The 12,540-nt window shown below is 46.6% G+C and overlaps 1 protein-coding gene across 1 annotated transcript in view; it reads right to left on the bottom strand.

Annotated features, from left to right (window-relative positions):
- Positions 1-883: 883 nt before the first annotated feature.
- The window catches only part of PPP1R21 (protein phosphatase 1 regulatory subunit 21), a 200,592-nt gene continuing 188,935 nt past the window's right edge, over positions 884-12,540 (bottom strand). Inside the window, exon 22 of the mRNA XM_030195830.1 lies at positions 884-1,474. Within this exon, the coding sequence (XP_030051690.1) occupies positions 1,445-1,474 (30 nt within the window). The 3' untranslated portion in view covers positions 884-1,444. The remainder of the gene's footprint in view (positions 1,475-12,540) is intronic.

The raw sequence follows: 12,540 nt of genomic DNA, 5'->3' as shown, positions 1-12,540 counted from the left end.
AAACAATGATAAAAACCCTGAATTTTGTACACTCAAAAAACCCTAATTATCTGGAAAATAAATATAAATTAATAATTTACAATACATAAACACATAAAACAAATCAGAGAAAAGTTTTCTTTACTCAATGTAGAATTAAACTCTGGAATTCGTTGCCACAGAATGTGGTAAAGGCAGTTAGCTTAATAGAGTTTAAAAAAGGTTTGGATGGCTTCCTAAAGAAAAAGTCCATAGACCATTATTAAATTGTACTTAGGGAAAAATCCACGATTTCTGGGATAAACAGCATAAAACGTTTTGTACTTTTTGGGGGATCTTGCCAGGTATTTGTGACCTGGATTAGCCACTGTTGGAAACAGGATGCTGGGCTTGATGGACCTTTGGTCTGTTCCAGTATGGCAATACTTATGTACCTAAGAACAGAAGCGCTTACTCCAGTGCTTCTTGACCCTCTCCTGGAGGCACACCTAGCAAGTCAGGTTTTCAGGATTGTTATAGTGAATATCTATGAAATAGCTTTGCATATAATGGGTCTTCAACTTATACAAATCCTGAAAACCTGACTGGCTAGGTGTGCTTCCAGGAGAGGGCTGAGAAGAAATGCTATAAATTAGGGTTACTTTTCCCTGTCATCACTTTGGACTTGTCTAAATTAAATTTTATTTGCTGTTTCAATGCCCAGTCCCCCATTTTCTAAAGATCATCAAGCAGTTCCTCAGGGTCTACTCATGGAAAAAGTTTAAATAAATCTGTCATCTGAAAAGGTAACACCTCACTCATTACTTCCTATGTACCAGACCCAGTAGCAGCTAGATTGAACAGCTGGTTTGGTGGTGTTTATTCCACTTTCTCTATTAAATAAAGCTCACTGTCAGTACTGTGATAGTAAGTTTATTGACATTCACTTCCCTACACATTCATTCTGAATAATACAGAACAAGATTCAGGAGCTGGAGGACAGAATACATTTAAAGTACACGTTACATGAGCCAGTAAAAATTAAAGTTTCCAAATGAACTGAGATATTGGGTTTAGAATTCCAGTGAAGAACTAATGTATGAGTACAGACATGTCCAACATTTTAACCAGTTGCAATTATCAATACAAACAGTTATCACAGAGTTGGATCTGAAAATATACAAAGCCTCTGAAATGAAACTAATATTTAGTTTAAAAGTGCACCATAAAAACAGGAAAATTCATAAGTAAAGTATGCTTAGGGTGTTAATTACTCTGTTACTGCTAATATGAAATTCTGTTTGCACTTCCTGGTACAAATATATTTTTTAAAAGTTTCAAAGTCACTTTTCATTAGGCGGATCTATGAAATGCCTTCTTCCAGCAAAGGACTAATTCAAGGGTTGTGTGCAGAATTATTAGCATCTGTTGCTCTGCAATGCAGCAATTTAATTGGTATGGTCAATGACTACAAAGCCACCATGAATCATCGGTTTTTATTCTTTTTGGAATTTCCCTAGTATGAAAGAGAAATAAAAACAGTAAAAACCTTCGTAAAAGTTTGCTAAGACAAAGCTATACAGAGTCTACAACACTCTAAACAAGCAAAGACCTTGAATTCTACATGAATATCTGCAGTAAGCACACAAGGGAAGTAGCCAATACTATAACAACATGGTACTGTTTACAACTACTCTAACACAAAAACACTCTACCCTGGCATCCCCTCATACTTAGCCTCGTTCATCACACCCCATATTCTTGCTCATTCTGTGTTCACTGCATCACTCCCCCTCAGTTTCAAAGGATAGGCTTGACTGTATTCATCAAAGCACCTTTTACTGTATTGCTCCTCGGCTCTGGAATGCTCTCCCACCTGCATATGTACAGAACCCTTCCCTAGAAATTTCAGGGCTGCATAGAAGAAATTTCTTTTTACCCAGGTGTTTGTGGATTGTGGAGGTTGCAGCCCCTCATATTAATCTGGTTGGACTCAGTGTATGCTGAGTTTACTGTTAAGTTTGACTATACTGTTCTTCTGGACCTCTCCTTTTGTTATATCGCATTGGCATTTCTTTCTCATTTGTGTTTTTAAACTGTGAACCTCTGTTATTAGTAACATGAAAGGCGATATATCAAGATTAATAAACACATATATTAAAGCCTTATGCATCTGACATTATAAAATGTTTTATTCTATAAACATTATCCAAGGGGGAAGTGACTACATTTGCTGATTGTTAAGAAACAGTGTGTTTTAAGCCTGTAAAACGTATTGAATATTTTCCTGTCTTAAATATGTCTGAAGTGTATTTCTCCTGTTTGGCTAGCAGATGGTGCATGTTTATGCTTAAAGTTGTTACAGAGGACTGACTTCTTTCATTTAGCACACAGAACATAGGAGATGCCTGTAGTGATGCAACCAGCTTTTATTTGAAACGTGACTGTTCTGGGCTCTGATTGGCCTGGAGTTTTGAAATTACCCAGCAGTGGCTGGCTGTTGCTTCAAGTCTTAGCCTGGAAGAAGAGGGAGACAGATCTCTTTGTTAAGGCTCTGTGAACAATTATATGTCCTGATCTTCCCAGGTACTGTTTAGATAGTATATAGATGTTTACTTAATTTTCTAATTGATCCATCTTTTTCAGTTACTTGTTACTGTTTGCTATTTGCACATTTTTGTTCACTGTTCCAAGTTTTGAGAATAAACACATTTGTTCGTTCTGCCCGTCTGGACTGATAAAGAATCCTGGTGGTTTGTGTGTTGGGTATGTGAGTGCTTTCTGGGAACTATGGGACCACTGGGAGTGTGGATCCAGTAACCTAGAAATCACTAGGGATAATTGGAGTGTGGGATACTCTACTAGAGGCGGTTGTGACCCAGTCGGTGGGAGGAGGGTGCTAGTGTAGAGAACAAGTGGAAGGTGAAGGTGGACCTGAGTTGTGCTGGGGATAGACCCCTCTAAGTGGCCACGGGGTAACTCCAGGCAGGTGGCTAGGCATTTTGTCACACTGATTTCTAACAAATATGAAGTATGAGAAACTGTTATTAGCTACAAGAAAAATAGATTATATGAACCTACAATGCAGAGAGAAGAGAACACAGATGAGCATAGAAAGTCCCCAAGTTATCATTGGGCACCTCATAATATTAAAAAAAAAATAGACAATTTATTTCTCAAATATTGTACAGAAAGGCCAATGTACTGAAGGGGGCAGTAATGGAGGAAGGGCTGGAGCTAAAGGGGACAGAGGCATTGCTGTAGGGGAGGGAAGGAGGGTGAGATGTTGCATGTGGATGGTATATGCTGCATGTGGATGGATACAGAAGTGGCAATGTCAGACATGGGAGTGGTTATATGGACACAGAGATGATGCTAGACATGGGGGAGAATAGAAACGTAGAAGGGATATGCTGGACTTGATGAGCATAGGGACATAGAGGAGTGATGGCTGGACACAGGGGAAGGGGATAGGGACAGAGTGGTAAAGTACTGGGGACACTGAGAAGAGAGATGCTGAACATGGGGAAAGATAGAAACACCACAATGGAAGATGGATAGTGAGCATGGAGAAAGAAGAAATGTCAAATGGGCAGGGGATCCTAGCAAGTGAGTTGAGAAAGCAGAAGGAAACAGAAACCAGAGCCTGGGACCAACACGATTTGAAAAATAAAATGACTAGACAACACCATGTTAAAAAAAAAATTATTTTCTATTTTGAGATTAGAATGTTAGATTTGAAATGTGTATCCTGCCAGAACTGGTGTTCAACATGGCTAGGGCCCAGGCAGAAATTTTGGAGGGGACCCCAAAGCCCACTACCAGGCCATGCCACCTTCTGCTTCCAACAGGCTTTGGGGGCTCTCTCTGGTCAGGGGGCAGTTGTCCCTTAACACCATCCCTGGCATGTGTGATCTTTATATTTTGCACGGTATAACAAGAAATGCATCTCTTTCTATTTCTTTGGAGTGGCTTCTTGGGGTTTTGGTTTAATATATGTATCATTTTTGGTCAGCTATTATATATTTGGCATTTGTATTCTGTGTATGTGTGACCGAGGTATTCTATTAGCATGAGTTTTCTATGTAGCATTCTGTAGTAATTTGGCTTGTTCAGTCTTCCCAATAGAGGAAGGGATATTTGTGAGAGAGGAGGGAAGACTTTTTTTTTTTTTTTGTAATCCTTGTTCTGTACTGGTTGCGATATATAAAACAGTTGTACAGGAGTAGCCTAGTGGTTAGTGCAGTGCACTTTGATCCTGTGGAACTGGGTTTGATTCCCACTGCAGCTCCTTGTGACTCTGGGCAAGTCACTCAACCCTCCATTGCCCCTGATACAAATAAGTATCTGTATATACTATGTAAACCACTTTGAATGTAGTTGCAAAAACCACAGAAAGGCAGAATATCAAGTCCCATTCCCTTTAATAAAGTGATTTCAATATAAAATCATAACTGTTTGAGGCTTCTGAGGATGGGATCAGACAGAGCTTGTGGGGATAGGATGGGGACAAAGTTTGCGGGGACGGGGCGGGGGCAGAGTTCATGGGGTGGTTGGGGACAAACTTTGTCCCTGCGTCATTCTCTAATTTAAACACAACAGATCCAGGGGGTGGGTATGGTATAGGGGAGGGTGAGCCTGGGGGGTAGGAAAGTGATAGTGGCACTAAAAGATGCGATGTGTTCTCCTGATATGTCTGTGATACTGAGTTGAATGGCAGCCTTACAATATAGGGTGGGGAGAAATGATGCTTAGTAAGCAGTACAGTACCAAATAATGACCACAAAACGTTGTCAGTAGTTCATATTTTATTTAGAACTTTGTTGAATAACACTTAGGCTGCACTCTGATGCATTCTACAATTAAACATATAAAGTTATTGACAACTGTTCTGTATGGAACCTCTGCTTATATGTGCTTATGCTAATAGTAGATGACGGCAGAAAAAGACCTGCACGGTCCATCCAGTCTGCCCAACAAGACAACTCATGTGTGCTACTTTTGTGTATACCCTACTTTGATTTGTACCTGTGCTCTTCAGGGCACAGACCGTATAAGTCTGCCCAGCACTATCCCCGCCTCCCACCACCGGCTCTGGCACAGACTGTATAAGTCTGCCCAGCGCTATCCCTGCCTCCCAACCTCCAGTCCCGCCTCCCACCACTGGCTCTGGCACAGACCGTATAAGTCTGCCCCGCACTATCCCCGCCTCCCAACCTCCAGCCCCACCTCCCACTACCGGCTCTGCTATCCAATCTCGGTTAAGCTCCTGAGGATCCTTTCCTTCTGAACAGGATTCCTTTATGTTTATCCCACGCATGTTTGAATTCCGTTACCGTTTTCCTCTCCACCACCTCCCGCGGGAGGGCATTCCAAGCATCCACCACTCTCTCCGTGAAGAAATACTTCCTGACATTTTTCTTGAGTCTGCCCCCCTTCAATCTCATTTCATGTCCTCTCGTTCTACCGCCTTCGTATCTCCGGAAAAGGTTCGTTTGCGGATTAATACCTTTCAAATATTTGAACGTCTGTATCATATTAGTCGGAAGGGAGGGGGGGGAAGGGGGGAGAGGGGGCAGGAGAATGGGAAGGAAGGGGGAGAGGGGGCAGGAGAATGGGGGGGGAAGGGGATAGGGTGGGGGGGGGGGAAGGAAAACTTTGATGATAAATGTTTAGCTGTATTAGCACAAGTTTGAATATGTTTATTACTAGTTTTGTATGGATTGGTATGGAAATGTTTAATATGAGCATTCATCAATAAAAATTGTTAAATCTAAACACAACAGATCCAATAAAGATAACACAATGTTAAAATAGCAAAATTACTCACCTGTACTAGGTGCTCTCCAAGGACAACAGAATGCTTATTCTGACTAATGGGCAATACCATTGATGGAGCCCCAGTGCAGAAATGCTCCCCAGCATTCTACTTTCTAGAAGCCTTTGAAAGCGGTTTGCATTGCATGCTTGTGTCTTCCCTCCTGCTGTCGTCGCATGGGACCAGGTCAGCCTTATATAATAGCTGATAGAATGCAACTCCAAAGGGAAGTGGGCAGGGCAGTTAGAATAAGTATTTATTTATTTGTTGCATTTGTACCCCACATTTTCCCACCTATTTGCAGGCTCAATGTGGCTTACATAGTACCGTCAAAGGCGTTTGCCCAGTCGGTGGATAACAAATACAAAGTTGTATAGTGATCGTATGAGGTATAAGTGGAGGGTCGGAATGGATGAAGATTGCGTGATGTCCTGTTCGATCATAGTCATGCTGTGTTGGTAGGTGAAGAGGGTTACGTGGGGTCGTTGGGGTAGGCCTTTTTGAAGAGGTAGTTTTTTAGTGATTTCCTGAAGTTCAAGTGGTCGTGAATTGTTTTCACAGCTTTTGGGAGCCCATTCCATAGTTGTACGCTTATGTAGACGCCGGCTGCGTAAGTTGTTTTGTATTTCAGTCCTTTGCAATTTGGGTAGTGTAGGTTTAGGTAGGATCTTGATGATCTGACTTTGTTTCTTATTGGTAAGTCTATAAGGTCTGTCATGTATCCTGGGACTACGCCGTACATGATTTTGTGGACTAAGGTGTAGATTTTGAAGATGATCCGTTCTTTGATTGGGAGCCAATGCAACTTTTTTTTAATGAGTTGTTCTTTGCAGCCCGCGTAGATTCCGTTGCAATAATCTACATGGCTTAGGACCATTGATTGCATTAGGTATTGAAAAGTTGCTCTTGGGAAGAAAGGTTTTAATCGTTTGAGCTTCCACATTGAATAGAACATTTTATTTGTTACAGAGTTTACTTGGCTCTCGAGGTAAAGTTGCGATCGAGTGTGACACCGAGTATTTTCAAACTGTCCGAGGTAGGGAGGGTATGTCCTGGAGTATTTATGGTTATGGGTTTGTATTTGTTGTAAAAAGGAAGTTCCTTTGCAAGCAATTCCTAGTGCTGAGAGTTTAACCTTGAGGTTCTTAGAGGACAATTTGGAGGGATATGATCCAATTGCAGTATGTAACATGTCCAGACATTTTAAGAACCCACCAGGCTGAGGTTACAAGGGGTCACCTTCCTTGAAAAATATTTAGCCTTCCTCCTACTGGAGCCAGTCAAAAACTCAACCCTTGCTTTGACTGGGATGTTTGTAGGGACTTTTGAGGTCTCCGCTGCCATTGGCAGGAGTTAGAACCATGGTTGTTCTGGGGGAGGAAGCTGAGGGAGGGAAGAAACCTATGCTTTTGAGAGTATTAGGTCCTTCGTTGCCCTCTACCAGAATACCTCTGAAATGTGGAGGATGAGGCAATTAACAATGTTTTCAAAACGTTTCTTGATGAAGTCAGCTATCTTCTTCAACCTGTCATAAAAAAGATTGCTCTCCGAGTATGGAACATCTGCTAGCTTGTCCTGAACCAGAGGTTCTAGGTCTCAGGCATGCACATCTCAATACCCATGGTGGAGGCCATGGACGCTGTGTCAAAAACATCAAAGGCTGCCCAAACTGTGTGTTTTACATACCCCTGCTTTTTGACTACTAGCTGATGGGAGTTCAGCCCTCCATGGGTTGGGGGGGGGGGGGAGGAGGAGGGGGGAAGTGTGTCTGCGAACTGCCACACTGTGCACAATATTCTATAAGTGCATGATTAAGAGCTGGTAAGAAGCAATGTGGGAAGTAAGCACAGCGTTCTGAAAGACCTTCTTCACAAAAGATTCCAATGTCCAAGTCTCCCCTCCCTTGGGGCATCGAGGAGTGAGTTTTGGTGATTTTGGCTCTCTTGAAAGCAGATTCAACCACCATGGAACAGTGTATAAGCTGGAGCTTCTTGAATCTGAGAGCCTTTTGGCCTTTATACATAGAGTTGACCTTCTTATTAATCCGATGTACTGCTTTATCTGTACATTCTTAAGGACTCTGTGCAAAGGTACTGTCGCAGCTTACTCTGATGGGGCATCAAACTGAAGGATGTTCAACAACTCAGCCCTGGGCTCATCCTTAAGCTCAAATAGGGTGAATTTAGCAATTATCCTGATAAAATCATAGAAGGAGAGGTTACTAGGGGAGATTTTTTTCTTTCATGTTGTGGGGAGGGGTCTAAGGGAATACTATGGGATCCCCTTCTTCAAGAGGACCTCTGGTGCCTCCTCAGACACCCAGAAGCAGCTGAGTCAGACTCATAAAAATACTGCCCCAGAGAAGATGAAGTTTGAGCTTGAGCCTGCCTCACTGACACCTTGGCTCAGGCATGAGGTGAGGCAATGAAGAACCAGTGTTCACCTGTACTCCGAGGGAGCTTTCTTCCCTGATGGGATGGAAAGTGACACAATCTTGATGTATACCCAACGGGCAGGGCATTTGCTTCAAAGATGGGTTGTGGGACCTGCAGAACAGACACCAATGCCCTCAGACGTAGCATTGTGCTGGGCAAGAAGGCGCTCTATCTCCTCCTGCATCACGGTCCTGAGTCACTCTTGGAAGGTCACCATTAGTAAAGGCTGAGGCTTGGCTGGTTTGGTCATGTCCCTAGAAGACATAGGGGCCGTGATGGAGGCGGTCATGTCCCATTTGTGTTCCAGGAGGGTGAGCTCTCCTCATTTTGGTGTCACTTTCGAGGGCATCAATGACTGGGTGCTCTCGACTCTGTGCTTTACGGGGGACCGATTCAGATGCTTCTTGTTGCACAGCATTAGGGTCCCTTGGTGTTGACAAAGACGAATCCTTCCTCAACCTTGGGGTGGGATCAGAAGATGTCCAATGCCAAGGCAGGAAGACCTCCTTAATGCTGATGCATCCCCTGTGTCCAATGCAGCTGCTAGAGCCATTGAGACCAATGCTACCAATGCCAAAGTTGATGGACCGGCTTTCTCTATGCCAAAAATCCTTTTGCGCTGTTTCTCTCAACCTCCAATCCCTCTCTCTGACATCTGTCAACAGAGTTTATCAAGAGAGGGATTATGGGCAGGCCCCTGACACTGCAGGCACCAATTGTGGGTGTCTGTAAGGGACACAGTCCTGCTCCACCTGGCATATAACCAGAAAAATAGCTGAGGTGAAATCAAACAGCTCGATTGTGAAAAAAAGAAGCCTCAACCAAGGAGCTCTAGGCCTAAGAGGGCCTGGTGAGCCATGGAAAATAAAGGAAACATAAGATGCCGAAAAACCCGACTAAAGAATAAAATAGCTAGAAAAATGCTTGGACCCCGCATGACACTACACAAGAAAGAATAAGGCAACTAAACTCTGAGACGTCAGCTGAAGGGAGACACAGAAAAGCGACCTCACTGTTCCGTGTAAAACTTAAGACTGAAGGAGGGGGGGGGGGAACCAAGATGGCTGCCGCACCAGGAGGACGTGAAAACGCTCTGTGAGAATTGAGCTGAACAGCTCTTTTTTTTCCTGTTGAAATGCCCCATAAACGTAAGGGAGCTCTGAGGATAGTGCCTCCACCTACCTCAAAACTCCCTCTTCGGTTCAAACATCGCTGGAGCGTTTTTTCCCCGGTGCTCCCAGGATTTGGGGAGAGGATCCCGCTGTGGGGAGGTCCGGAGAAGCGGAAGCCCCACTGGGAGAGGAAGTATCCCTATCGCCATCATCGTTCTCACTGATCCCTCCCAGTCCGATGTCGAGAGCGGCCATGGTGGGAAACCCCGAAGACTCGGAAGGCGTGCCGAAAGGAGTTTCCAGTGAGGACCCAGAGGCGCAGGCAACGACTCGGGGAGCCAGGGGGAATATTTCCCCTATGGCACAGACTTCGGAGGTGACGCTGCAAACACTGAAGGTGATGTTAGACCAGATCACCACTACACTCCAGAAGACTTCAGGTGACGTACTTACATTGAACGCTAAGTTTGAGGACTTAAAAAAGACAGTAGACTCTGTTAAAGAAGATATAACTACACAAGTTAAATCAATACAGAAGGAGGTTGATGCCTTAAATGCCTTTAAGATCACGACTATGAAGGACTCTATAAATATGAGGCAAAAAATTAAGCAAATTGAAAATTTTAATCGGCGCCTCAATCTCCGACTCTTAAATTTTCCATTGATAGCGGGGGTATCTCTGGTTGATACCTTTAAGAAATACCTGATAGAAACTCTCCATTTTCCTTCAGAGGGTGTACCCCCGCTAAACAAAATATATTCTCCGAGGACAAGCAGGCTGCTTGTTCTCACTGATGGGTGACGTCCTCGGCAGCCCCTCCAATCGGAATCTTCCTAGCAAAGTCCTTTGCTAGCTCTCGCGCGCCCGCGCGCACCGCGCATGCGCGGCCGTCTTCCCGCCCGAAACCGGCTCGAGCCGGCCAGTCTTCTTCCGTCCGCACTCGGTACGGCTGTGTTTTTGTCGTGTCGAGCCCCGGAGAGTCGACCTCGCGCGTCCGTTATCTAAATCGACGTGTTTTTTCTTCGGAAAAGTTTCTTTTCGTTCGGAAAGTGCTCCGGAAACCCCCTTGGGTTTCGTTTGCCCCTTCCCGTATTTCCAGTTTTTGCCCCGGTAAGTTTTCTTTCGTTGTCGGGGTAGGCCTCTTTTCGGCCTCGGTCGAGATTTTTCTCCCTTAAAGTTTTGGTGCTCCAAATTCGTCATTTCGGATTTTGACTTCGCCGGCGTGATTTTTCCGCCCATGACATCGAAGCCTTCCAGCGGCTTCAAGAAGTGCACCCAGTGCGCCCGGGTAATCTCGCTCACTGATAGGCACTCTTCGTGTCTTCAGTGTCTGGGGGCCGAGCACCGTCCCCAGAACTGTAGTCTGTGTTCCCTCTTACAAAGGCGGACTCAAGTAGCGAGATTGGCCCAGTGGAACGTTTTGTTCTCGGGCTCTTCGTCGGCATCGGCACCGGGGTCATCGTGTGCATCGACGTCATCAGCGTCCAGACCTTCTTCCTTGGCTGCCAGTGCATCGAGTGCATCGAGACATCGGCCCTCTGCATCGGCGCCGAGACATCGGATAGCTGCATCGACGTCGGTGGTACCGGGACCTCGTCTCCTGATGTCGTCGGACGGTGGTGCATCGAGTGGAGTGCAGGTGAGGGCTGTCCATTCCCCTGCTGGTGGCAGTGAGCCCTCGGGTGGGTCTCCTCCTACCCTGAGGGCTCCTGCGGTACAGCCCCCCCGAGACCGACCTCCTTCGGCCTCGGCCCCGAGGAAGCGACGGCTGGATTCTACGTCCTCCTCGTCGGTGCCGGGGAGCTCCGGTGACATGCTTCGGAAGAAGTCGAAGAAGCATCGACACCGGTCCCCTCCCCGCGTCGGCACCGAGAGCTCTGGGTCGCCGAGGGAGTCGGCACCCAGCAGGCATCGGCACCGAGAGGACCGCTCACCCTCTGTTCAGGAGGTGTCGATGCGCTCCACTCTGGACAGCCCGGAACAGCCTCCACGCCCGGAACAGGTTCTGACGTCGACGCCTGCATCGACCTCCATGCCTTTCTCTGCAGCCGCTCTGAACGAGAGCCTCCGGGCCGTTCTCCCAGAGATTCTGGGAGAGCTGTTGCGCCCTACCCCTCCGGTACCGTCGAGCGTGGCGCCGGCTGGCCCATCGCCCGGGGTGAGGTCCCTGACGTCGGTACCGCGTGCGGTGCCGACTGCGGCCACCTCCCAGGAGGGCTCCCCGACTACGTCGGCGGAGGGAGCTTCGCCGATGCGGGCGAGGGAGTCTACCTCTCGACGCCCCCATCGTGGACGTGGCTCCACGGAGTCGAGCCGGGCACGGTTGCAGACGCAGGGCCGTGAACTTGTGTCTGACACCGAGGGTGAGGCCTCGTGGGAGGAAGAAGAAGACCCCACATATTTCTCTGACGAGGAGTCTGAGGGTCTACCTTCTGATCCCACTCCCTCTCCTGAAAGACAGCTTTCTCCTCCCGAGAGTCTGTCTTTTGCTTCCTTTGTCCGGGAGATGTCTACGGCCATCCCCTTCCCGGTGGTTGTGGAGGACGAGCCCAGGGCTGAAATGTTTGAGCTCCTGGACTATCCTTCTCCACCTAAGGAAGCGTCCACTGTTCCCCTGCACCATGTCCTCAAAAAGACATTGCTGGCGAACTGGACCAAGCCTTTAACTAATCCCCACATCCCCAAGAAGATCGAGTCCCAGTACCGGATCCATGGGGACCCAGAGCTGATGCGCACCCAGTTGCCTCACGACTCTGGAGTTGTGGATCTGGCCCTAAAGAAGGCCAAGAGTTATAGGGAGCATGCTTCGGCGCCCCCGGGCAAAGACTCTAGAACCTTAGACTCCTTTGGGAGGAAGGCCTACCATTCCTCTATGCTCGTGGCCAAAATTCAGTCTTACCAGCTCTACACGAGCATACACATGCGGAATAATGTGCGACAGTTGGCGGGCTTGGTTGATGCTCTTCCCCCTGAGCAAGCCAAGCCGTTTCAGGAGGTGGTCAGGCAGCTGAAGGCGTGCAGAAAATTCCTGGCCAGAGGAGTTTATGACACTTTTGATATTGCGTCCAGGGCCGCTGCTCAAGGTGTGGTGATGCGCAGGCTCTCATGGCTGCGTGCCGCCGACCTGGAGAATAGACTCCAGCAGCGGATTGCGGACTCGCCTTGCCGTGCGGACAACATTTTTGGAGAAAAAGTCGAGCAGGTGGTAGAGACTCT

Source organism: Microcaecilia unicolor, chromosome 3 (assembly GCF_901765095.1).
Source record: "Microcaecilia unicolor chromosome 3, aMicUni1.1, whole genome shotgun sequence".
In the NCBI taxonomy this organism is placed as follows: domain Eukaryota; kingdom Metazoa; phylum Chordata; class Amphibia; order Gymnophiona; family Siphonopidae; genus Microcaecilia; species Microcaecilia unicolor.
Note: the sequence above shows the minus strand (reverse complement) of the source record. Positions and strands in the feature narration are given on the sequence as shown.